The 26,072-nt window shown below is 43.7% G+C and overlaps 1 protein-coding gene and 1 pseudogene across 6 annotated transcripts; one reads left to right on the top strand and one right to left on the bottom strand.

Moving 5' to 3' along the window:
* Positions 1–431: 431 nt before the first annotated feature.
* Positions 432–14,273, bottom strand: LOC141417353 (14-3-3 protein zeta/delta pseudogene; annotated as a pseudogene).
* A 712-nt stretch (positions 14,274–14,985) lies between these two features.
* Positions 14,986–24,389, top strand: Mon1b (MON1 homolog B, secretory trafficking associated). Of its 6 annotated transcripts, none has more exons than XM_020162455.2 (6): positions 14,986–15,141; positions 15,544–15,689; positions 17,514–17,843; positions 18,425–19,244; positions 19,640–19,787; positions 21,287–24,389. In XM_020162455.2, exons 2-6 carry the CDS (start codon positions 15,554–15,556, stop codon positions 21,485–21,487), a joined length of 1,635 nt encoding a protein of 544 aa, XP_020018044.1. In that variant the 5' UTR covers positions 14,986–15,141; positions 15,544–15,553; the 3' UTR covers positions 21,488–24,389. The 6 variants fall into 6 exon arrangements, with proteins under 6 accessions (XP_020018044.1, XP_020018046.1, XP_020018045.1 ...); XM_020162457.2 differs by having other exon boundaries at positions 14,987–15,141; positions 15,544–15,626; XM_020162456.2 differs by lacking the exon at positions 14,986–15,141 and adding an exon at positions 15,172–15,332.
* Positions 24,390–26,072: the final 1,683 nt, after the last annotated feature.

Raw genomic sequence — 26,072 nt, 5'->3', positions numbered from 1 at the left:
TCACTTGTCGATGTAAACAATGCTGTCCACTGTCTGGTCAAACACCAATCTAGTCATTGCTGTGAAGATATTTTTTGGATATGTAAACACTTAAATCAGCATATTTTTTGAAAAGTCCATTCATAAAACTTTCATTCCATTTACATGAACTTAACACATGTGTTCTCAACACTTATGCTTGGATAGTTCATGAAAATTTCATAAGACATTTAACAAAGCTAACCATCATCTCAAGTTATTTCCCTGTTAACTATTTCTACAGCACATGCATGTTAGGCAAGTATCAAAAGGGAGGAAAAAAAAATCACAAGAGCAAAATGAAAAAAGCCCTAAAAAAAGTTAAATACATGGGATTTTGTTTACTGCTGTGCTTGACATCCATGAAGCAATTGAAAGGATGTGCCCTTTGCCCCAGCAGATCCCCATAGCAGAAACCAGTAAAGCCAGCACAGGATGCCCCGTGCAGGATAAGATAAACAGGATGGGGGCAGGTGGAATGTGAGGAATGTGAGCAGATTGTGAAAGACGACTAGAAGTACGTGCAAGATGTGCCCTGCCTGCTTGCTAAATGTAACCGTGTGCGCGAATACTGACCCTTGAATCTATAGGCTAAGAAGCAATGTACTCTTAAATGGATAGGCTGGAAATGTATGTGGTGTTACAAACTCATTGGCTATGTACTGTGCGGGCTTTTGCTGTAACGGCCAGTAGGGGCCTATATAAGATCTTCCCTAAAGAGGCTCGGGGTCTTGTCTGCCCAATCGGACCTGTGTGTCTGTGTGGGAGCTTGACCCTGGCTTGCCAGCTCAATAAACTCTGCTTTGTTGATTGCATTCACGCGTGACTCTCTGTCTCTCAGAGGAATAGGATTCTCGGACCCTAACACAATGAACACTAAGCATTTCATCTTTTACATGCATCTGTACTTTTACATTTGTTCTTAGGTTGCCTAAAACATTTAAATACAAATAAAATGTGTAGCAAAAATAATGAAAGCTAACAGCAGGTAACTTTACAAATAATGGAATATAAACTGTTTCTGCCCTTGTCCAGAGTTAATTGGGTCATGACTTTGTCTAAAGGAACACTTCTGCAGCTGTAGTCAAGGTGTGCACACTGAGAATGACTATTCCACAGAAACACATGCTTCCAACATGTAATATCAATGGGATATTTGTACCACAGCCTTGTAAGTGCTCCAAATTTTAAAGTGCCCACAATAACTACACCTGTGACTGGGGTCAATTATTTTTCGCTTTTATTCCCCACCAGGACAAACCAATATGTAAGCAGTTTTCTTTGCTCAGACATGGAAGCAGTTTTAACACTGGCCCTTATGAAGCCACAATGTACCAAAAGTACTACGCCAAACATTTATAACTCGTATAAAAATTTCGCATCCCCATCATGGCCACCTCAAGAAGATAACAGGTAACCCCTCATGTTAATTGGCTCCTCTAATAACTACTCTAAAATTAAACATAAAAACCACATGGGAAATATAGAAATTCAAATAGAAGTAACATAAACCTGTCATAAATCATAAACAAAAAAACACTATTTGTGGGACAGCAAGGATGACAAATGGTCTACTGTGTAAATTTTAGAATGAGGCAGACAAATTTGGAAGGCCAGTTAATTTTCCCCTCCTCCTACTTCTGCTTTGCTTCCTTCGGTGTCCGAGATCCATAATGTCAAGTTGTCTCTCAGTAATTGCATTATTAGCTGTGCTGTCTTTATATGACTCTTCACTTAATGTATCAAGTTCAGCATTGGCTTCATCAAAAGCTGTCTTTGCAAGCCAGCAGGCTTTCTCTGGGGAGTTCAGAAACTCATAATGGAACACAGAGAAGTTAAGGGCAGACCCAACTAATAGGATGTGTTGGTTGCATTTCTTTTTTGCTGATTTCAAAAGCTTCTTGGTATGCTTGTTGTGACTGATCTACAATCCCTTTCTTGTCAACTCCAGCAGCAACCTCAGCCAAGTCATGGTAATAGTCTCCATTTTCAAATAGAACACTTTACTCTCTGCTTGGGAAGCACTGGAGATCAAGAACTTTTCCAGAAGAGACAGAACATCATTGAAGATATCTCTGAGCTCAGTCTCAATTTTCTATCTTTATTCTTGAGCCATCTGCTGCTTTTGCTCAGCACCTTCCGTCTTTTGCTCAATACTGGAGATGACCCTCCATGATGACCTGTGGGCTCCTGCAACATTTTTATAAGCAACAGAGAAAAGGTTCCTCTCATCATTAGATAATTCAGCTCCTTGCTCAATTACAGACTTCATGTAGGTTGCCATGTCATCACATTGGTCAGCCTGATCAGCCAGTTTGGCCTTCTTCACCACCTCATTTTTATCCATGACTGGATGTTCTGTGTCCAGAATGGATGATGGTGGACTGGGACTCAGCAGTCTCTGGGTGACAACAGTGGCAGCAACAGTGAGGCTGAGACTCTGTCCCTGGATCTTGCAGCTCACAGGCTACAGCTGCTCTGCAGGCACGGGGTTTCTTCCAATCTAAATCAGTATATTTTTGAGTAAAGCAAATTGCTGTACTCAATTTGGTGTAAGTCAAATGTCAGTACGATCTGAGTGGGCCTTATCCAGTCAATTGAAAGTCTTAATCAACTCATTGAGGTCTGTCAAGAAAGAAGACTACAATACCAAGTGTTGCCTAGGCTCCCCTACAATACCAACTCTTCCTGTTAGGGTACGAGGCCGGCCACCTCCTGAGAGGACAAAGGACACTCGAGACAAAGGAAGTCACAAGGCGAGGTTTATTTCTAGCCGGCTAGGGTCCAAGCATCCGCCTGATGCAGCAGGTTTCAACAAGGACCCTGAGAGAAAATTTAAGCAGATCTTATACTCTTTAAAGCATCAATCATCATCACATAGGAATTCCTCATGCCCCTGGGGTCACATTTTCCTGATCTTGCCCACATCCTGATATTGCCCACATCTTGGTAGTGGGGTAATATTATTTATTGGGAATGGGGAAACACCAGAGGCTTACTTATCAGGTTACAAGGAATGCGTTTTCCCATAAATTAGGGGCTAGTAGTGGACTAGAAACCTAAGGTTTAGATAAGAACAACAGGGGAGTCCTGCTTTGGAAAGTTTATTTACAAGTGGAGACAAAGAAAGGCAGGAATGGGTGCTTATCTCTGCATGGTGCCTTTCATCTCGGTCCCGAACTTTTGCATGGCTCTAATGAGCAATTCCTCACAGCTCTGTAGGAGGTTACAGCTTTTAATTGACAGTTTACCATGTTTTACAACCCTGTTTCAAGGCTATCTTTCTCTTCACAGGTTACCCAAGGTTCATGACAGTTATAGCTGATTTCTAGGCTAGGTGGGCTGCAAGTTAAAGTACCCCAACATTTCCACACACTTTATTGGTTCTCTTCTCTGGAGAAACCTATGGGTACTGTGAGTGGAGTCTTGACTTCCACTTTTCATCTGCAGTAACAAGGTGGCTCTCCTATTCCTTTCCATTGACCATGGGGAATCTCCATAGTCCCATGACTAGACATGCTATATAAAATCATTTGGCAGAATTTTCCATAATCTAAACAAATCTAATCCTAAACATTCATTTTAAATGAATAGTTTCTCATAGGATGTGGAAAGAAGGCATGTGGAAGTCCTACAGTTCCATAGAAAGAAAACCAAGAGATCCTATATGAGGCCAATAAAAGATAGTTTATTCTCTGAAAACCTTCCAAGCCAAACAACCTCTACCCTTGAAGCTTCGTGGATAGTTAATGAAGATGACTGTATGGATCCCAATACTGGCTCCTCCATGACCTTGCTGTATGACCATGAGTAGATTGCTTAACCATTTTGTCATTCACTTTTATCACTTACAAAATAGACACAATTGTATTTATCTCATAGGACAGTTGTAGGGATTAAGAAAGGCAATACACTGTAAATCAGCTAACTTAGTTCCTGGTATTATATCTGCTTAATAAATATTAGGGTTATTTTAGCTTTTTTTAAAATTTCAGTATTTAAGAATTTTGTTGGAAAAAAGCCTAGATTTTAACTAGAAATATCTTTGTGGCCTCCCAGCAGGCAGACTTAAATTAATTGTAGATCCAGATGAGAAGCTCCAACCTGCTTCTTATTTTCCCTTAAAACATCATGAACCCACTGCGTTTTCAAAGACAGGGGCCAAGAGCTAGAGTTGTGGTTCAAGCAGTAGAGCATCTGCCTAGCAACTACAATGTCCTGAGTTCAAGCCCCAGTACCAAAAAAAAAAAAAAAAGACAGTGGCCAAACCTATATTGAATTTTAATTTTCCAAGATTCAGGAGTGGGTGTTATTCTGAAATGGCAAAATTGTGTGATTAGAAAGTTAAATCATGTAAAACACCTGGCATTACATAATGTTGGCATATGAAGTGTGTGCTTGTGTCCTGTTGAAAAACATTGTCAACCAGTAAGCTGTATTCTCCTAAATTCTGTTTAGATCATTATTGCATTATCCTTCATATTTTCACCACAATCTACCAGGAATTAATTTTATTTTAACAGATATTTTTAAAGATAAAGACTACAAAAAGACTAAAACCAGTTCCTGTGCAGCAGGATTGTCTTGATCCATGTGAACAAATGTACTGTTTCAAAATGACAAACTGTCACTGCATGCCATCTCCTTTCCTTTCTGCTGATGTCTTCTGTTCTCTTTCTCACTCTCCAAACTAGTTTTCTAGATAAGCAGACATCCTTCTAGGGCATGAAATTGCCTATTTGTCTTTCTGAGGCCCTTTCATCTCTATAAAGTATGGGGTTTCTATAACCCACACCAGTCTTTATAAGGCTCTTGGAGAACTATTGGAAACTTACATGGAAACATAGTGGAAAGAACTACAGCACACCCAGCCCATATTTGCAATCTTTTCCTCATCTACACTGGACAGAGAATAAAATTAAATGATGGCTGAAGCAGAAGAAACAACTTCGAGTCTTCTCTGGGGATCTGGAGTGTGACCGTAGTTGTCTCTGATGTCTCTTTTTCCTCAGCTTGAGGTCCCACTTAGCAATTCCCAGGGAACCATACACATGCCAGAAGTTAGCTTCCCATTATGCTTGGGTAGGTATGCAGAGGAGAAAGGGAAGTAAAGACAGGGAGCTGGAGTCCAAACTCATGGTATCCACTGGTCAGTTTTTGCTAGGAGAAAAGAGGAGTGCTAGCATCCACTGCAGGACAGAGCTCCTAATAACCCAGGAAGGCACCCATGTTTGAGTGCACATCTTACAAGGGGTTCTTAGTAACCCCCAAAATAACATTGTCACAGCTGAGCAGCTGGAGATGGTGTTCATTAAATGCAACTAAAGCAAACTGTGTGCTGCCAAAGACATACACAGTACCGGGAAGAATAGCATTCCATGTGTTTTGAAGAAAAAATAAAAGGAAGAAGGAAGAAAAGGCAAAAAGGACACTTCTATCTCAAAAGGCACAGATGTTTTCCAATTCTGAAGATGTGGGTTGCAGCCAGCTTATAAAGTCCCCTGAAATTAGCAGGTTATATTGAAAGTGTTGATACAGCCTTATCTAAGTAAGCAAGAGCAGCTCCATTATGCCAGGCAAAGGCAAAACACAAACTTCTAAAGCCCGAGACAATGAAAACTTAAGGTCTTTGTATAATATTGCAAGTCACTAACTGCTTTGATTCTGTTCTAATGTTTAAATTCATATCCAGAAGCCAATGATATAACCATAATACAGAATTTTAATTTATGAAGTACAATATAATTAGAAAGAGCAAACTGTTGGCTGTAAGCCAATATAATGTGTGGTATGATAGAAACCACTATAGCTAAATATGTTTTGTCCAGCTTTGCAAGACTGTCTAATATATTAGGCCTGAAAACTTTTAGTGGACTTCCCTCCTAAGTTAGGCAATTATCCTTATAAAATTATTTTATATCTTGTCTCTAAATATTTCACTAAGAGAAAGCAAATAATAACAATATTCCTAAACTTATGAATTATTTTATGAAGCAATACTATTATTAATTGTAGCACAGGATATGGAAACCACTTTGAAGAGTGATACAGAGCGATGTTTCAGAGAGCTGTTGCTGATTAGTTACATGATCTTTGAAGGTCTTTAAAAATATAATCTATCATTGACAAAATGATTAAATAGGGCCTAGGGAGATGCTTAGAGCCTGCTGTGGGCTGAGGCATACGAGCCAGTGTATTCTGTTATAAGTATAGAAAATCAGCTCAGAGTAAGTAAAAGAGATTTTGATTACTCTGTGCTTACTCTTTAAACAAAAGAGATTTATCAAATCTCACAACTGGATATTATAGAACTTCACATGGCTTCCAGGCCAGTTTGACTAAAAGATTCAGTGGCTTTAGGGCTCCAGGTGTGTCTTCAACTCACAGCTCTGCTTGCCATTTCTGGCATCGTTCCTCACGTAGTCTTCCTGTTTACTAAAAGGCCGGTCAGCAGGCTTTCAAAGCCTCAAACTGACATCTACTAACTAAAAAGAGGTACGCCTTTCACTTCTTGGTATTAAAAAGTCCTTTGGAGAACTCTCATTTGTTACATGCCCTTTCTTGAACCAATCACAATGATTTGGGCTACTCTGATTGGGTGGCCCAGGCTTTCCACTTCTGTGTTAAGGGAAAAGTAGGACCAGGTGATTCACTGACCAGGAAGGTCTGGTAGGTGAGAGAGGAGACATCCCTGAAAAAGCTCAGGCAATTTCAGAAGCATGGAATGAAAATCACAGCTCACACAGCCCACTTAGGCTATACTGTTGTCTTACCCAGAAGAATTGAGGCCACATGGAAATTGTCCCCAGGAGTGCAACAGAGCTACCCAAATGGGCTTCAGAACAACATGTCACCTGTTTCCTCCTGAGTGAGGTCCACTCAAAGCAAAACTAGGAAGAGAATGGCTGGGGTCTCAGTGGTAGACCATTTGCCTTGTGTACATAAGGCCCTGGGTTTGATTCTTAACCTTGCCAAAACCAAAAGAACAAAAACCCTCATCAGATATTTTTGAAGGACTTGGAATTGAAGCCAACAAGTCAGATTTTCCTGTGTGGCTGAACCCTAACCATGGGAGTTTCCAGGTTCGGATGCCAGGATACATAACAAAATGTACAGAAAGAAGGCTATGCAAAAGGTAGAAAAAGAGTTCTCAGGCTCTTTCCAGTTCCCAATTTCATTCCCCCTGAAATCTGTCCACCATGAGCTACACATCAACTGACTTCATAGCCACCTTTTTAAGGAGCTGGCTGGACCTGGTTCCTCCAACTTTAAGCCAAGAATCCTAATCACCAGTGAGGTTTAGGAAATTAACCAGTAAGTGGGAGAACTCTTTTCTAGGTACAAGACTTTCACACCACACACCATGGAATAGACAAGTTCACTGTATCCCAAGAGAACTGAGTTGTGGCATGAAGCTCTTGAACATTCAGGTGTGTTGCCAGAGACACCCAGCAGATGGGAAGAATTGAGTGATGTCTTACCTGGGGCATAGATGGGGGACAGACGTGAGTTGGTTCCACACAGCAGCTGGGCCTATGATGTAACCACTCTATCCATTACACTAAAGAGGGTCCTGGAACCTATAACCATCAGGACAGTCTTGGTTCATAATACTCTGCTTACTGCAGCCTAGCTATTGTCCCAGTATTCTCTTAAGGATTAACTCAGAGTTACCCTTACTCAGGCTAGCACAGCTAAAACTGCTTCCCTTGTCCATTCTCCCTTGTGGGTGAGTAATGAGATTTCAACACCTGCCATGGGGTCAGAGAGCAATTATTTTCATGTGAATTCATAAATTCCCAACATCGCTAATGTCAAGCAACTTACTGTTAATTCCATGCAGAATAAATTAAAAGAAAATAGCAGCCAACGTTTTTCTAATAGTATGATCTTGAACAAGTAATTGAGCTCTCTGGGTTTTAGTATACTTATTTAAAAATGCATAACATGTATCACTTCATGAGATTACTGTGAAGACTAACACTATGATTTGAATGTCTAGCCCCTCCAAAACTCATGTCAAAATGTAACTGCCATTGTAATAGTATTAAAAGGTCAGGCCTAAGAGATTCTTCCCTTGTGAGTGGATTAATACCACTATGGAGAAAGTAGGTACATTATTATGGGAGTAGAATGATGGTATTTTTTTAAAAATACTTAAATATCATAAACTTATATGATACTGAGTGACTTTTTTTTCTGGTTTGTTTTTTTGAGACCAGATCTCACAATGTAGGCCAGGCTGGCCTTGAAGTTATGATCAAGTGCTGGGATTATAGACATGCACCACCATGCCATGCCCATGTGATGTTTTGATAAATGTACACATTGTGTAATGTTCAAATGAAGGTAAGTATAAGTGTACCACCTCAAGTATTTGTCATTTCTTTATAGTAAAAAAAAACCACTCAGATCCATATCCAGGTGTGGTGTGCCATGCCTGCAATCCTAGCAACTTGGGAGGCAGGGATCTGGAGAATCCCAGTTCATAGCCAGCCCAGGAAAAAAAAAATTGTGAGATCCTCCATCTTGACCAATAAAAAGCTGGGCTCAGTGATGCACACCTGTCTTCCCAGCTACGTGGGAGGGATAAGTAGGAGTGAGGATCACAGTTCAAGCCAGCTGGGCATACACAGTGAGACCCTATCTGAAAAATAACAAAAGCAAAAAGGAGTGGAGTGGAGTTCAAGTGGTAGAGTTTGCAAAGCCCTGAGTTCAAACTCCAGTAGTGCAAAAAATAATTCTTTTCTTGTAGCTTTTTGAAATATATAGTATATTATAGTCACTCCACTGTGCAATAGAGTACCAGAACTTATTGCTCCTAATTGTAACTGTAACTTAGTACCAATTGATCAAAATTTACCAATCCCTCTCCCTTCCCTGCTCTCCTTGGCCTCTGGTAACCACTTCTGTAACGTTACATACGAATGAGATAATGTGACCTTTCTTTTCCTGGTTTACTTTATTTAACATAATGAACTCTAGTCCACCCATGTCATCACAAATGACAGGATTTCATCCTTTTAATAGTCAAATAGTATTCCGTTGTGTATATGTACCACATTTCCCTCAACATTCTGTTTTTATTTCCTTGGGATATACACCCAGTAGAGAGTGAGCTCATTATAAAAGGCTACCTTAATGCCTCTTCCTTTTCTCTCTTGCCCTTATGGCTCTGCCATGTGATGGTGCAGTAAACAGGCCCTTGCTAGATCCTTGATCTTGGACTTCCCAGTCTCCAAAGTTGTGAGAAAATAAATTTTGCTTGACTATACATAGTGTACTATTTTGTTATAGTAGCCCAAACTGGGCTAAAAAAATTCAATTTGCCAATATGAATTGCTTAGTTCAGTGCCTCTCACATAGTGTTGAACAAATACCACCCCTTACTATTACTTCTACAAGTATAGTGCTGCCTTCACTGAAAACCTCAGAGACTGGCAAGCGAGCTCTCCCCTGTGCAAAATTAGTTCCCTTGCCACACTGGTCATCTCAGCTTCACCACATTGGGTTATCAATCACTGCTGTAATACAAAAAAATCCTAGTAGTAAATGTGAAATAGCACATTCAAGCCTTTTGAAAAATAGTTTTTAAGATAGATTATCCCCTCCTAATAGATTTTAATGAAGAGAGGAGTGAGACAAACAAGGGTCTTGAGGGAACTGCAGATTCAAAGTTGTGATATGGAGGTGAAGTGAGCTGTTTATAAGTAGTGGGCTATGAATAAGACAGAAAGTAGAAATAAAAGGAATAAAAATAAGAAAGGAAGAAGTCAAACTACATCTATTTGCAGATGACATGCCAGCTTATACCTAAAAGACCCAAAAAACTCCTAGACATCAAAGACACTTTCAGCAAAGTAGCAGGATACAAAATCAATCTGTAAAAATCATAGCCTTTCTATACACCAACAATGAACAAACTGAGAAAGAATATAGTAAAGCAATTCCATTTACAAAAAATACCTATGAATAAACTTAACAAAGGATGTGAAAGACCTCTACAATGAAACTCTAAACCATTGAAGAAAGAAATTGAAGAAGACTACATAAGATGGAATGATCTCCCATGTTCATGGACTGGCAGAATCAATATTGTGAAAATGGCTATATTACCAAAAGCAATCTACATGTTCAATGCAGTCCCCATCAAAATTCCAATGACATTCATCACAGAGATTAAAAAATCAACCATAAAGTTCATGTGGAAGCACAAAAGACTGTGAGTAGCCAAGGCAATACTAAGAAAAAAAACAATGCTGAAGACATCACAAAACCCAATTTCTAGCTATACTACAGAGCCAAAGCAATAAAAGCAGCATGGTTCTGGTACAAAAGCAGGCATGAAGACCTGTGGAACAGAATAGAAGTCCCAGATATGAATCTACACAGCTACGCCCACCTGATTTTTGACAAAGGTACCAAAACATAGGATGTCCCACATGTTGCTGGGAAAACCGGGTATCCACATGCAGAAAGCTGCAACTAGGTATTTCACCCTGTACAAGTATCAACTCAGAGTGGATTAAAGACCTTAATATAAGACCTGAAACTTTGAAGGAAACTAGTGCAGGAAAGAGCAGGGAATACACTGGAATTAATAGGCACAGGCAGTGATTTCCTAAATAGAACTCAAATGGCTCAGCAACTAAGAAAAAGGGTTGACAAACAGGATTACATGAAATTAAAAAGCTGATGCACAACAAATAAAAAATGGTCACCAGATTGAAGAGGCAGCCCACAGAATGGGAGAAAATCTTTGCCAGCTATACATCTAACAAGGAATTAATAATCAGAATATACAGGGAGCTCAAAAAACTAAACTCCCCCAAAATCAATGATCCAATGAAGAAAAGGACAAATGAACTGATCTTTTTCAAAGGAAGAAGTCCAAATGGCCAAGAAAAAAATTAAGAAATGTTCAATATCCCTGGCCATAAAGAAAATGCAAATCAAAACCACATTAAGATTCCACCTCACTCCTGTTAGAATAGCTATCATCAAAAACACCACCAACAACAAATGTTGGCCTGGATGTGGGGGAAAAGGAACCTTCATACACTGCTGATGGGAATGTAAATTAGCACAATCACTATGGAAAACAGTATGGAGGCTCCTCAAAAAACTAAAAATAGAACTGCCATATGATCCAGCAATACCATTCCTAGGGATATACTTGAATGAATGTCAGTAAGTCAGGCTACAATAAAGGCACCTGCACACCCCACCCATGTTTATTGCGGCACTATTCGCAATAGCCAAGTTATGGAAACAGCCAAGATGCCCCACTACTGATGAATGGATTAAGAAAATGTGGTATTTATACACAATGGAATTTTACTCAGCCATAAACAAGAATGAAATTTTGTCGTTTGCAGGTAAATGCATGGAACTGGAGAACATCATCTTAAGTGACGTCAGCCAGGCTCAGAAGACCAAAGGCCGCATGTTCTCTCATATGTGGAAGCTAGGCCCAACACAAATACCAGCATTACTATGAAAAACAGATCATGCTAAGGGAGGTCACTAACAGGAGAGAGAGGGTAAAAGAAGGAAGTTAACAAGATGAATATAGTTGATGTACTTCCTATGCAAGAATGAGTACAGAATTTTTAAACCCACTGATATCACCATAAGAGGACTAAGGTAGAAAGAGGAAAAATAGAGAGGACGAACCAATTCGGGTTTAATACATATACACATGGAAATGTCACAATGAAACACCCTGTATCACTATCTTAAGCAAACAAAAATGTCATTCTTTTTACAAAAATGGAGAACAGGGAGGCAAAACAGGTCCTATCTGGAGGTTAGTACCAGGGCGAGAGGGGAGGATATAAGGAAAGGCTGTAGGAGGACGAGTATAGTGGAAATATTATGTATACATGTGTGTAAATGGAAAAATGAAATCTGCTGAAACTATTCCAGAAATGGGGGAAGCAGGGATAACGGAGAATGATGCAAGGGCTGAATTCAACTTTGATATATTGTGAGAAGTTTAGTAAATGTCACCGTGTACCCCCAGTACAACAATTAAAAAAAAAAGTGGTGGGCACTTGATGGAGAGTTTGCTAGTGTCACAATGATCCTCAATCCTCGGTACGTGCCAGGAAGGTGAGCTGATCTCAGAAAGTATAGATTCTACAGCTCCAAAATCCTTGATGCAGCTGTCACTATACCAAAAACAATGGCTTTGTCTGCCATCTATTGGTCATTTTTTTAAAAGACAACCATCTTTATGCCAGCAGAGATGTTATACCACCTATTTCTGTTCATAAGTACCTCATGGCTTGCCAAGCATCTTCAGCTTACACTTTCCAAGGGATGCCCTGAAAATCTCCTCTGAGGTGATAACAAAAGCAAAGGCCTGAGTCTCTAGGGATCATAAGTCTAAACTTGTGCCTGTTAGAAGACCTGATCTCTGTTGGCCTCAGGCCATGTCACTTCTCCCACTTCACCCTATTTTCTCATCAATGAGTAACACTGGCTGGTCCCTGCTAAATCTAGAAATCTGAGGTTTAGTCTCTTGTGTTTGATTGAACAAACATTATCTACCTATACTTCATTTAACAATGAAATCAAACATAATTTATAACATTATAATACAATATCCATAGGCCCTCTAATCACATTTTGCCTCTTTCAATCCTGCTACTGATAATTTGTCTACTTTCTGTTTTATCATGCAAGCTCAAATTTTAGTTACTTGACCTTTTCAAAAAATAAGTATTTTTATGTTGATTGCCTCATTTGGCTGTATGTTTTCTAACTTACTGAATTCCACTCTTATTTTTATTATTTCCATCTTCTTAAGGGTCATATGTAGATCACTGACTACAGGCATTTCTTTCGGTGGGGGAGGCACTAGGGTTTGAGCTCAGGGCCTCATGCTTGCTAGGCAGGCGCTGCACCACTTGAGCCACTCTGCAGTCCCATTTCTTTATATAAGCACATAATACTATCAATTTCCCATGAGCACTACTTTGCATCCTCCATATTTTATCTGTTGTGTTTTCATTTTCATACAGTTAAATAAATGTTCTAAATGTCCCTTGGGATTTATTATTTGATCCATGTGTCAATGTGAAACGTATTGATGTGTATTTACTTCATTCCCAATACTGGGAGAATTCTGAGATATGTTTCCATAATAATTTCTATTTTCATTCTGTTTTAGGTACAGAACTTCCTCTGTATGATCTAGCTTTTAAAAAATGTATTAATACTTCTTTTGTGGTCCATGGTGTAGTCTACGTTATGTATGTTCCACATGAACTTGGAAAACATGTATACTCTGCTAACAATTTTCATAAATGTCAATTAAATAAACTTGGCTAACAGTTACATCTTCCATATCCTTACTTGGTTGCTGCCTACCCTTTCTGCCAACTACTGAGCATGGAGTGCTGAACTCTCCAACTATCATTATGGGTTTGTCGATTTCTCCTGAGTTTTGTCAATTTGAGAGTAATGTACTTCCAAGTTTTGTCTTTAAATAGATACCTACTCAGAACTGTTATGTCTTCTGGATGAGAGCATCTTGACCTCTGTATCATCGTGACAGGCCTTACCTGGAAGTCTGTTTTCTCTGACGGTAATACAGGCAATCCTATGCACTCGATGCACTCCGGGTCAGGCAAATCCTCAGACCCACAGGGTCTATAATGCCCTCATTGTTTCACAGCTAGGGCACTTGGGGGAAGGCGTCCAAGGAACCCCACACCTTCTTCCAAATGCCCGCCCAGGAGAGGGGCCGCAGGGCCAGCACCAGGTGAGGTCCCCTGCCCTTCTCGGATGCTCCGGCCCCGCCCTGCAGGCGCGGGAACCCTGCGGGTGATGGAGCTGCGCGCTCCAATCCGCCCATCCTATGGGGCTCTGGGCACGGGTTTGGAGAGCGAAAAAGAGAGAGGCAAAGACCTAGACCTTGAGAGACAGAGAGACTGAGAGACCGAGAGACTCCGGGAGTCAGTCTGGAGGAGTCGTACAGAGAGAGACCCAGACAAGCGAGACATTTAGCCCGGAGCAGGTGCGTGCGCACCCGCGCTCGCCCTCACTTTAAAACTGTCAGCGTGAAGCGCCTTCTCCCGGCCGCCTAGGCCCCAGGCAGCCTTCGGGGCGGGATCCCAGTGCTTCCTCGGGATGCGAAGATCGGGTTCCGCCACTGCGTTCCTCTTTCTAAGCTAGCGTAGACCCTCCAGGGGACGGGTCCCAGATGCGAGTCATGGTGCCCGCCCCTCGTCCAGCCAACCAATGGTGGCGCGCAGAAGCCGGCAAGGCAGAGCCCTCAGCCAATGAGAAGCCTCTGTGGGCTATGCCACACAGCATCCACGGCCGGGATTCCTAATTTGCATGGCTCCGCCCACAAACCCTGTCTACCCAAGTTGGGGTGGCACGGGCTTTCGCCTGTCTGGACAAGCCCTAGTCAGCCTGCGCTTTGTTTTATCAACATTTCCAGGTACCACGAAGATATCCGCAAAGGCTCGCGCTTCCCTTTTCCCAGTGACTGCCAAGCCCTTGGGCTGATTAGACACCCACAAGTAATTTCTACTTCCGAGAGGACCGCCTCTTGCTTTAGGACCCAAATCCCATAGGCTGACCAGAGTGCTCGAGGCACTCTGATTGGAAGCGGTGAATGTCCATCAAGCACCACCCTATACGCCACCCTTGCCTCTCTTGGAGGATAAATGAGAGTGTAGTTGCCTCAGTTCTGTTGGAGCAAGTTTGTTGATTTGGCATGCGAACCTATAACGATTTAGGCTGCAAAAGTCTAGAGCGAAGAGAGGAATAGACTGGAACCTTCGGTTAGGTCCAGGCACATGTCAGTCAAGCAATGGGCGGGCGCAAACACCAGCTAACGCGTAGTACTTGTGGAGAAATAACCTAGATCGAGGGGACGAAGGAGACAAAGTACTCTCGATTGGTCCCAAAGGGAGCTAGTCCCGCCCTCCATACTCCGGGATTGGCTAAGCGTGAACCGCGCCCCCTTCGTGCCGGCAGCCCTCAGAGAAGTGGGCGGCACTCGCTCTGCTTCGCAGCTCCGGTTCCTTGGAACGGGGTGAAGGGACTGGCTAGATTCCTGCACAGATCCATCGTAGATCGGGAGAGGCGCACGGTATCTCAACGGTGAGGAAACATCAGTAGGCGGCAGGAGTTGGGTGCCATGGAGAGGGTGTAAAACCCCGCAGCCGGAAGTGTCTTCTGGGAGGCGTCTATTCCGGAAGTGTGGCAAATACCTAGCAGAACCCGGAAGTGTGGTGCTGCTGCCGGCCGGAAAGTATTGGTATCCGGCCAATTGGGATTGGGGGTTAAGACAGGTGTTTATGTATCTTTTATCTACAAAGGCGCGGTGGAGCTGTCCTCCACGCAAAGTTGGAGGGTGCTAGCGTTCGGTCATGCTTTGAATGTCTCCTGTTCAAAACCGTGGGGGAAACAAGCACTAGGACTGTGTCCAGGGGGGTTGGCTCTGTAAGGCTTTTAAGAAGTTTCTTTTGCTGCCTGTTACCCTCAATTCCCCTTCCTCCCCAGGGATGTGCAGATGGAGGCCGGAGAAGATACTCCTGCCCCAGCCCCCGGGGCCGCGGAGGACTTGGCGGACACGCAGCTCCCCGGTGAGGAGAGTGGGGTTCACGGGGACCCGCCGGATCTCGGAGACCCCGACCTGGAGGAAACAGGTGTTCCCTCCCCTCACTGGGGTCCCGGAAGGAATTTCCTAGGGGTTGTCATTATTATGCGAGGAGGACAGAGGATTAATGGGGAGTCCTTTGGTACTGAGGGAAGTAGCCCAAACCATAGCTGGGTCAGTAGGAGGTCATAGTGGGCTTACTAGTATAGATTAAATCATTAAGAAATGAAGAAGAGGTCAGTGCGTATCGGTTGTTCACTAGCTGCCAGCCTGACCAAGGTGGTGGATCGTCCTGGCTTGTCCCAGAGATATCTCCATTTTAGTATTGGAATGCTCTCATTCTGAGAAATCGCTCAGTCCTGGGCAAACCAGAATATACTTGGTCTGGTTTAGATCATTGAGGAATAAAAAGGGTGCAGTTGGGGGTTAAAGAGTGTTATTATCGATTTAGGGTATTTGGATAAATGATATGGAAAAGAAAGTCGATAGTATCATTAGAGAAACTATTTAGAAGTGTTTGGGGAACTAGGATGTTAAGTCATTGCAATGGGAAAGGGGATCCGTCTTCATGGGGTCATTAAAGAGTCTGTAGAATGATGTTGGGGGGAGTCTTTAAGGAACTAAACGTTAATGGTGATCAGTAGGGGTGGAGAATTATGAGAATATTTAGAGACTCAGAATAAGTAGAGGGAAGGCTTTGAAGTCCCAGACATTATTGGGTACGTCAAGGTTGTCATTTGAGGGATTAATGGAAGTCATTGGCAATCATTGTTCATTTATCACTTTGGAATTAGCGGATGATAATGGGATCATAGGGAAGGATCAACAGACATCACTGAGGATAAATTGGGAGTCTTTTAGGACTTGGGAATTACTGGCAGGTAACAGCAGTTACTGACAGGAGGTAGTTGGTTTTTGGAAACATGATGCTGTTGGTGAATGTCACTGAGAAAATATAAGTTCATTGGAGTTTTATGGGGAAGTGACACATAGTTGTAAACGGATAGTAATTACTATCATTGGGTGAGTCAGTAGACATCAATGGGAATACATGAGAGTGTTGGGGCAGGCAGGGGGAGCACTGAAGTTGTGGGTTTTAGTTAATGTCAATCATGATTGTGGAGAAGGGCAGTGGAGGTCATGAAAGCTATGTGTATTAGTGGAGATTAATGGTGGTCACTGATGGAGTGGAGAGAATAGATGTGACGACAGTAAGTTGTGGGCTAGGACAATCCTTGAGGGTTACTAGTGTGGGCTTATTGGGGTGTTGATGTATCTTCGTGGAAGTAAATAGGAAGAGTGATTGGGGGCTAGGGGGACCCCTGAAGATCTGAGTGGCAGGCATTGAGAGAATTAACGAACATCACTGAGAATATAAATAGTTGACCAGGAGAGTTTATAGGGGTCATTAGGGACCAGTGGCCATCAATGAGAATAAAAAAAGGCTAGGGGAGTCAGAGGGTAGAGAGCTCAGCTATAAGTGGATGTTAATGGTGGTCATTGAGGGGCATAGATACCAGGAGAATAAACTGGAGAATCATTTTAGGTGAGGATATCAGTGCTCACTCATAGGTAGTGGGTGCTTTGAAGACTTGGGAGTGGCAGCTGTTGAAAGGGGAATAATTAGTCTGTAGGACCAGTGAATGACAATGACAGCATATTGGGTCATTTGAGTTTTAGGGGGATCATCAGAATCTAAGCATTAGTGAACATCATTTGGGAGGTCCTAGTCATTGGCCCTTGGGAGTCACTGGCCATTGAGTGGCAAGGGAGCTACTCAGAAGTCTTTGTTAGCATGCAGGGGTCATTGGTGGGCTGGTAAGAATTTGGTGGGAGTCCACAGGCTGATGACTCAAAAGGGGCTTCCTTTTAGGATCCAAGGCCAAGGACCAGCCGCCCAGCCTCCTGTCACCACTGCCCCAGCTGGAGGCCCCATCAAGCACCTGTGAGCACTGGAAGACCGCAGCCTCAGACAGTAGCCTCATTCATGTCCCTGAGAGTAGCCCTGGAGGCCAGAGTGGGGACCCAAGTGATGAGGACTGGCGCAGCCAACGGAAGCACGTATTTGTGCTGAGTGAGGCTGGCAAACCCATCTACTCACGGTACGGTAGTGTGGAGGCATTGTCGGCTACCATGGGCGTGATGACAGCCCTTGTGTCCTTCGTGCAGAGTGCAGGAGATGCCATCCGTGCCATCTATGCTGGTGAGTCTTGGTGCAAGGCAGAATGAGGAACAATAACTGGGAATGTGGTTAGTGGGCTGGAGGTCTAATGAGCTGTGGGTACACCTGTCTGTCTGTCTGCCTGCCTGCCTGCCTACCTACCTGAAGCAACGTCCTATCACCAGAGGTGAGTCAATGTGTGTGGACAGCCAGCCAGATGTCTGCCTCTGTGTCTGGAGATTCATCTGTTTGGCCTGCTGGATACAGAGCACCTGACTCACTGGGGTCTTAGTGATGAGCTGAATACTCCCTGGTTACCTGAGAGTGTGACTGTGGGGCCTGAGGCACTGACATTGGTGTCCTGGCTTTGTCTCAGTCTGTGTTCCATCTCACCAGCCCTGCCACCCTAACTTAGTACTGTGTGTTTAACCTACTTGATCCTTTGACAGCCCACCATGGCTCTATAAATGTCCAAATTCCCCCAGCTTGTCCTTGGCCTAGTCCAGGTGCCTGCTGGGCTCAGGCCAGGTGTTGCGTGTGTTGGGGAGGAGGGGGCTGAAGAGCCACTCCTTAGGTCGTTCCTGATGCATTTCTACCCCTGCCCTGCCCCATATCTCCCCCAGAGGACCACAAGCTGGTGTTCGTACAGCAGGGCCCACTGCTGCTAGTGGCCGTGTCCCGGACTCCTCAGTCAGCAGCACAGCTACGGGGGGAGTTGCTAGCTGTGCATGCACAGATCGTGAGCACATTGACACGGGCAAGTGTGGCCCGCATCTTCGCACACAAGCAGAACTATGACCTGCGCCGCCTGCTAGCTGGTTCAGAGCGCACGCTGGACCGGCTTCTGGACAGTGTGGAGCGAGACCCAGGTGCCCTGCTCCTAGGCGCAGTGCGTTGTGTCCCCCTGGCCCGCCCACTGCGAGAAGCACTTGGTGCACTGCTGCGGCGTTGCACAGCACCAGGCCTGGCACTGTCAGTGCTGGCAGTTGACGGTCGGCTAATAACAGCAGCCCAGGAACGGAACGTGCTGGCAGAGTGCCGGCTGGACCCAGCTGACCTGCAGTTGCTGCTCGACTGGGTGGGTGCACCAGCTTTTGCGGCAGGTGAGGCATGGGCCCCAGTGTGCCTGCCCCGCTTCAACCCCGACGGCTTCTTCTACGCCTACGTTGCCCGCCTGGATTCCATGCCTGTCTGCCTGCTGCTGCTTGGCACCCACCGGGAGGCCTTCCATGCCATGGCTGCCTGTCGGCGCCTGGTCGAAGATGGGATGCGCACCCTTGGTGCCCTGCGTGCCCTCGGGGAAGCTGCCAGCGCCTCTAATGCCCTGGCAGCCAGTGCCCCTGCCTACAGTGTACAGGCTGTGGGGGCACCAGGCCTCCGGCACTTCCTCTATAAGCCACTGGACATCCCTGACCACCACCGCCAGCTCCCCCAATTCACCAGGTGGGTCCTGATCCCCTGTGCAGTGGGCCAGGTGGGGAGACTTGTCTAACCAAGAGGGCCAGTGTCTTACAGACATCACTCAGGAGACGTGGCCAGCCATGCTCTAGAAGAAGGGAACAGAACAGTTTTCTGTCTGATGACAGAGACTCATCCATCTCTGGGGACCAATAGTGGGGCCTAAAGGAGTCCCCCCAGTCTAGTGGGAAAAGTGGTAATCCTTAGGGAATCCCCTAGTTTGATGGGGTAGCTTGGCCTCCAATCACTGAGAATTCTCAAGTGTAATGGGGAGGCTTAGCCCCATAAATTTAATTCACATCCCTAGACTGAGAGAAGAGTTAGGCCAATCAAGAAAGCCCTTGACTAACCTTTTGCTCCCCCTCCCTCTATCATGCCAGCCCTGAACTAGAAGCGCCATACAGCGGAGAAGAAGAGCGTCAGCGGCTGTCGGATCTGTACCACCGTCTGCATGCTCGCCTCCACAGCACCTCTCGACCCTTGCGCCTCATTTACCATGTGGCAGAAAAGGAGACGCTACTGGCCTGGGTGAGTTGGGTAGGGCTGTCAAGCCTCCTTTCCCTATAATATACCCCTCCAGTAATAGCAGTATTCATCAGGGAGACCAACCAAACCTTTGCCTGCAACACTATTGCTACCATTACACAGGCATCTTCAACCACTGTCTGCAACCCTACATTTGCCCCACCGTTCTGTTTGCTTTTCCCCCAGTGTCTTTGACTTTCAAAACACCCTTTAGCAATCATCACTGTGCATGTCAGTTCCTCGGTTTCCTCTAATGCAGCTTTGATTCCAAGTTCCCAGTACTCCTTGATCACTACAGGCTCATGATGTACCCTCTATCTGGGTTACCCATCCTGTGGATCTGTTAAAAGAGCAGTTACTGAGGGAGGACAGTCAAGGTGACCCCATCACAAATGGGACCTTCTCCTCAGGTGCTGTTATTTATTCATTGAATAACTTACTGTACATTTGTATACAGGCATTGTTCTAGGCTGAATATTTTAGTTTTAAATTCTTTTAAAACTTTCATTTTCAAATAATCTTAGACTTAAGAAGTTGGCGAATTAGTATAAAAAATTATCATAAAGATGCTCTTCACCTAGTTTCTCCAAAGGTTAATGTCTTACGAAACCACAGTAACTTCCTAAACCAGGAAGTTAACATTGCTTCAAGAACATTTAGTCTACAGACTTCATTCAGATTCCACCAATTGTCACATTCATGTCCATTTACTGCTCCAGAATCCAGTCCAGGATCACATAGTGGATTTATGTGGATTTATTTATTGTGTCTCCCTGGTCTCATTTATTCTGAACAGTTCATTAGTCTTTTTTTTTTTTTTTAATCTCATTGCCTTGGCACTTTGGAAGAAAGTGAGTAAGTTAGCATGTAAAATGCTTCTCAACTTGGATTCTTCTAATGTTATGCCATGGTATCTGAAGGAAGAGTACCTAGCAGATGGAAAAGATTGCAAATGCTGTAAGGGGGTCTGACTCTAGGATAAAGGATAAGGTGACTGGGATGGGGAGGAGGGAGAGAGCAGCAGGACATGGCATAGAAAAGTTGCTGGTGACCTGAGGATTGAATTGAGTTCCTCTTATATTATGTCCAGGCTATAAATAATGAAAACACGGAGTGTGGCGCTTAGAGCAGGACCTGTGTGTAATAATTACTCACTGAATATTAAGTATCGTTTTTACTATTTTCCCCAGTCCTCAGATGAGCAAATGAGGGCTCTAGAGTAAACACATACACACACAGCCAGCAGCCAGCATCACCCTGTTGAAGCCACTGGGTCCAGCTGACCACTAGGCCCAACTGAGAACCCCTGGCTCACCCTTAACACAATAATACCAGCTTGCCTGCCTAAGGTGCCTGCCTTAGTCTAGCAGCACCAGGGAGTAGTTTCTGCCAGGCACATCTTCCAAGCTGCAGGAGGCAAGCCTGTGACTGGGTCTAGGAGAGACAGGGTTGTCTATGGCTAACTGTAGCTCATCTAACTTTGTCTCCTCCCAATCTCCCAGGTGACTTCCAAATTTGAGCTCTATACCTGTCTCAGCCCTCTGGTGACCAAGGCAGGTGCTATCTTGGTAGTGACCAAACTGCTGCGCTGGGTGAGGAAAGAGGAGGACCGACTCTTTATTCGTTACCCACCCAAGTACTCCACACCCCCAGCCACCTCTACGGACCAAGCTACCCATAATGGCTTATTCACTGGACTCTGAGTGCCAGAGCTCCCAGACTGCTGGGAGCAATCACCTTTGTCTTACCTTCTGGCTTCACCCTGGAAATATGTGTTAGGCATCTGTCTGTGGCTGGTTTCCGTCTCCCTCAGCAGTCAGGCAAGAGCTGAGGGAAGGGCTTGTCCACAAATAAGAGATGGGTGGCAGCAGCCACTGGCACAGGCTGCTTTCCCAGTCTCTTCATGCACCTCCTTCTCCCCTCCCTATGTCTCACCTCCTGGACTTGGATGATGTTCCAGCCTGCATCAGGGGCTGTCCCTCCAGATCTGCTTCAGAAGTTGGCCTCATTGGATTTTCAGCCTACAGGCCTGGTCAGGGTCTCTGGGGGTGGCCCAAAGGGGTTCTAGAATCAGGAATGCCAGCCTGTGCCTGAACCTACCTGAGGATATTTTTAAAGAAGAAAACTACATAAAAGGCCTAAAGCCAAGCCCCATAAGCATATTCCTTTGCCCTTCTTGTATTTCTGTTCATTTTTACCTTACCAAAAAATGAGCCATTATCAATGTTGGCTGCTTCTAATATTAATGAGAAGGTGGCCTTCAGTGTCCACCTGTGTAACTCAGGACATGTAGCACCTGATTTCATTGCACAGTGGCTGGCTGAGATCCAGAATTTTTACAAAGGAATTGCACCTAGCTTCCTAAGCTCATTTTATGTTCTGTGAAACTGAGATAACTCTCAGTTTAATGAAGCTTTGTACATGGAAAGGGGTTGGAACTCTCATTTACTGTGTGGCACATGCACATTTGGCCCAGACTTTGGCAACCTGCAACATCACAACTTGGAGAGACCTCCCTAGAGTTTGTGAGTGCACAACACTCACTCCCCAGTTGCCCACCACCTTGATTTGGCCCTTATTTGTCTGGAGCTGTGACCTCGTGGTTGTATGTGTGCATGCTGCCAATCACCAGTACGGGCTGGCCTGCACTCCTTGGAGCAAATGACCTGCTGTAGCTTAAGGGCGTAAATGCACATGTCACGCATGCGCACTGCCTTTTGCAGTCACATGGTGTTTTTTAGCCAATGGGCTCCAAGGCCCAAAGCGCAAGCGCAGCCCCGCACTGGAAAATGGCGGGGGAACTGCTGTCTTTGAAGGAGGAGTGGCCGGAAGCCGAGGAGGCTGAAGGTACTGAGGAACTTAGTATGAACCTCAACCCATTACAGCAGTGAAATAATGATAAAAGTAATCTTTTTTAAAAAAGTAAAACAAGCCTTTTATTACTGAAGCTTAACCTTTCCACCAAGTGGAAATAAGTAGCATGCACATTCTCGTCGGTGGATTGACCTGGTCGGCTTTCTGGGATACGTTGCTTAAGTGTTGTAAACAAGTAGCTCAGTGTGCGTCACTCTAGGCACAGTGGGGAGGGACGTTCTCACAAGCCCACCCTGCTGCTGCCACCCTCAAGAAAGAGAGTTAACCCCTCACAGCTGGCGCCCGAGTCCCCACGGCTGTCGACAGTGACACTGGCCCCGAGGGGCCGGGACCGCGGGGAATTACAGTCCAGCCAAAAGGAAATCTCCAAGGCCTAATGCCGCCAGCGTTGTTTAATTAGGGAATTTTCAAAATGTACCAAAGTAGAGACAACAGCATGACGAATGCCCGTGCACCATCACGCTCTTCAACAGATGTTCGGTTTTCTGCCCTCTTGCCCTGCACTCCCTAAACCACTGTATTAATGCACACCTGAGAGCTCGTCTTGCCGGAACTACCTACGAGACATCAGAATAACAGTTGTTTTACTTGTCTGTCATCTCTCCCAGAATGTGAGCGCTATGAGAGCAGAGAACCGTGCTGTTCCCAGCACCCAAACCAGGGCCTGCTTAGCACATAGTGGGTGCTGGTTGGTTGGTAACGTGTGGATAGCGAAATAACTTTAACACACAGTGTGTCTTAGATTAAAGCCACGTGTTGAGGGCCAGCTTTTTGAAAAGGAAAGACATAACTGCCACAACGATCAACCTTTCAAATTCCTCCTAGTTATAATTATCAGTAATGAGTAAATTGGAAAACATATCAAGTTACCATCTCTATTCCGTCAAATTGACTTTATAAAGGGAGGGGTGATGTCTAGCATAGATGATTGGGAGAACTAACTTGAAAAGGCTCTGCTGGGGGCAGTTTTGAAGAATATTTTTATTATCTAAAATGCTGTTCCACATCTGCATTGCTAGGCAGTTGGGAGAGTACACAAATGCATGGGCCAGGAATGGTCATTGGAGTGTTATTAAGGGAGGCAAACACGAGGAATCATGGGAGTGGTCTAATCTAGACGTGGGCATACTGTGGAATGCCTGGGACATGGATATTTTTTTTTAAGAGGCAGAAACCCTAATTTCTTAATGGATAAGCTCATTGTTCATTGACATAGAATGAGCGCCAAAAAGAAGTCATATTCTTAGTGAAGAGCCAGTTGGGATTAAAACATAAAAGAAAGAGGGAGGTTGTCAATGTAGCCTTTGTGTGTTACACAGAGTAGTGTTTAAAGGCTAACAGCAGACAGCTCTAAACAACAGACTCAGATGGGGGAGTAGGTGTGCAGAAGTGGAGGCATTTTTGTGAGTTACTGTTTTATTCTTTTAGAAAAACTGTAGGTAGTTCTGTGTAATTTTAAAATACAAGGAAAATGTGAAGGACATCTGAGAATATTTGGATCATTATTAACATCTGGATTTGGTGGTTGTCCTGTATGTGGTATATTTCCCTGTGTAATAGTAAGTACACAGGAAAATTAAGGAGTAATGGGCCATAATGTCTGCACCTTATGGTTAGGGAGTACTCAAAGATGGGGAAGCTGACAAAAGGGCAAATGGGAGCCCTGTATCCTATTTCTACAACTTTTGTGTACACCTGTAATTATTTCAAAATAAAATGTTTAAAAGGGGACTCATACTCTACATGCTGTTTTCTTCTGAAACATGGAAACTTTAAAATTTTTTAATCAAGATGTTAGATTATTTAAAAGACTTACTTAGCATTCCCCCTTGGTCTTAACTCATGTCTAGACAAGAAAAGCTGTAGACAGGAAAAGTCCAGATGGAGCTTTTGCAGAAGTAGTTACCATGTGGGGACAATCAGAGGACATTGCATATGGTCTAAGTATTGGGTGAGAGTACATGCTGATTGTTAATCTCATTGGTTGATTATAGGACTGAGGTTATCCTAGAAAATGTCCTTAAGCAGTTGAGACTCAATGGTGTAACTGGGGAGAAAATGTCAAGAGTTGAACACAGTAAAGACAGCAGAAGCAAATATGGGTGAATAGTAACAATTCTCAGATCTGAGTCACAAGGACAATCAAGTTCATCTGTGTGCCCTTTCTTCTTTCATGTGCATTTGAAAAATTTCATAAAATGTTAAAAAGAAAATATTCACAAATACCTCTCCTTTGCTAAAGTAGTTTTGTTTCATATCCAAGTATTAAGGCAATTTTAGTATTTAAAATGTCTCAAGAGGAGACCTTCCAGTCTATTAAGGGTTATTGTATCTGGGCAGCCAGATTTAGGGCCAAGGAGAGAAGGCTAAGTTTTGCTTTTAACGTCAAAGATTTCTGTCATGTTTGGAGTTTTGTTAGAATGCTAGGTGGGTAAGAAACTAAAAAAAGCGATACATGAACTACATTTTATTAAAGATTTGAATGTCGTCACTGAGCTGCTGGTAGTGGTTATTTTGGAAAGAGAACTGACTTGGAGAAGGTGCTATTAGTGAGATGAAGGTTTTACTTTTAGTTCCATGTTCTACGTTTGTTTATTGTTTAAGTAATTTAAAAAATTAAAGTGTAAAAGTAAACTAATGCATGCTAATTTATAAAAGATTTCAGGGCCCAGTGTCGTAGCTCATGCCTGTTAATCCCAGCTACTCAGGAGATGGAGATTGGGAGGATCACTGTTCAAGGCCAGCCTGGGTAAAAAGACCCATCTCAACCAATAATCCAGGCATGGTGGTGCGTGCCTGTGGTCCCAACTACAAGGGAGGTGTAGGCAGGAAAATCGAATTTGAGTCTGGCCCCAGGCAAAAATGTAAGACCCTATACAAAAAATAACTAAAACAAAAAGGGCTGGGGGTGTGGCTCAGGTGTCTGCCTACCAAGTGTAAGACACTGAGTTCAAACTCAAGTACTGCCAAAAAAACAAAAAGAGTTCAGGCCAGACAAAAGGATGTAAAATGTAAAGAAGTGATTATGCCCACAAAATTTTTTAATAAGGTCTGGTTTAAAAACCCCAGTTTACAATAGAATTTTTAATGGCTGAAAAGAATTTCATTCAACAAATGTACGGTAAACTCCCCTAAGATACATTCAGGTTGCTTCCATATTTTAAAGTTACAAACAGTAAAACATCTTACCCTCCATCCTTAACTATTTCTTTAAGATGCATTCCTAGGAATGGAACTTCTGATCAACAGGAGATGAGGAAGGTTTTCATAACAAAATGAAACACTCTTTCTGCCCATCAGATTGACAAAAAATGAGAAGTGTTGGAAACATATTTGGCTGGTAAGAGATTGGGCAAAGTTCCTTTGTGGGCCCAAAAAATGGTCAAAGGCAATTTTGTAATGTCAGCCAATTTA

Source organism: Castor canadensis, chromosome 15 (assembly GCF_047511655.1).
Source record: "Castor canadensis chromosome 15, mCasCan1.hap1v2, whole genome shotgun sequence".
NCBI lineage: Eukaryota > Metazoa > Chordata > Mammalia > Rodentia > Castoridae > Castor > Castor canadensis.
Note: the sequence above shows the minus strand (reverse complement) of the source record. Positions and strands in the feature narration are given on the sequence as shown.

Excerpts from the sequence above, each read along its gene's own strand:
- Mon1b (XM_020162455.2), top strand. The coding sequence starts at position 15,554 with ATGGAGGCCGGAGAAGATACTCCTGCCCCAGCCCCCGGGGCCGCGGAG. Across the intron at positions 15,690-17,513 it reads CCCCGACCTGGAGGAAACAG|GATCCAAGGCCAAGGACCAG; the intron begins GTGTTCCCTCCC and ends GCTTCCTTTTAG. Across the intron at positions 17,844-18,424 it reads CATCCGTGCCATCTATGCTG|AGGACCACAAGCTGGTGTTC; the intron begins GTGAGTCTTGGT and ends TATCTCCCCCAG.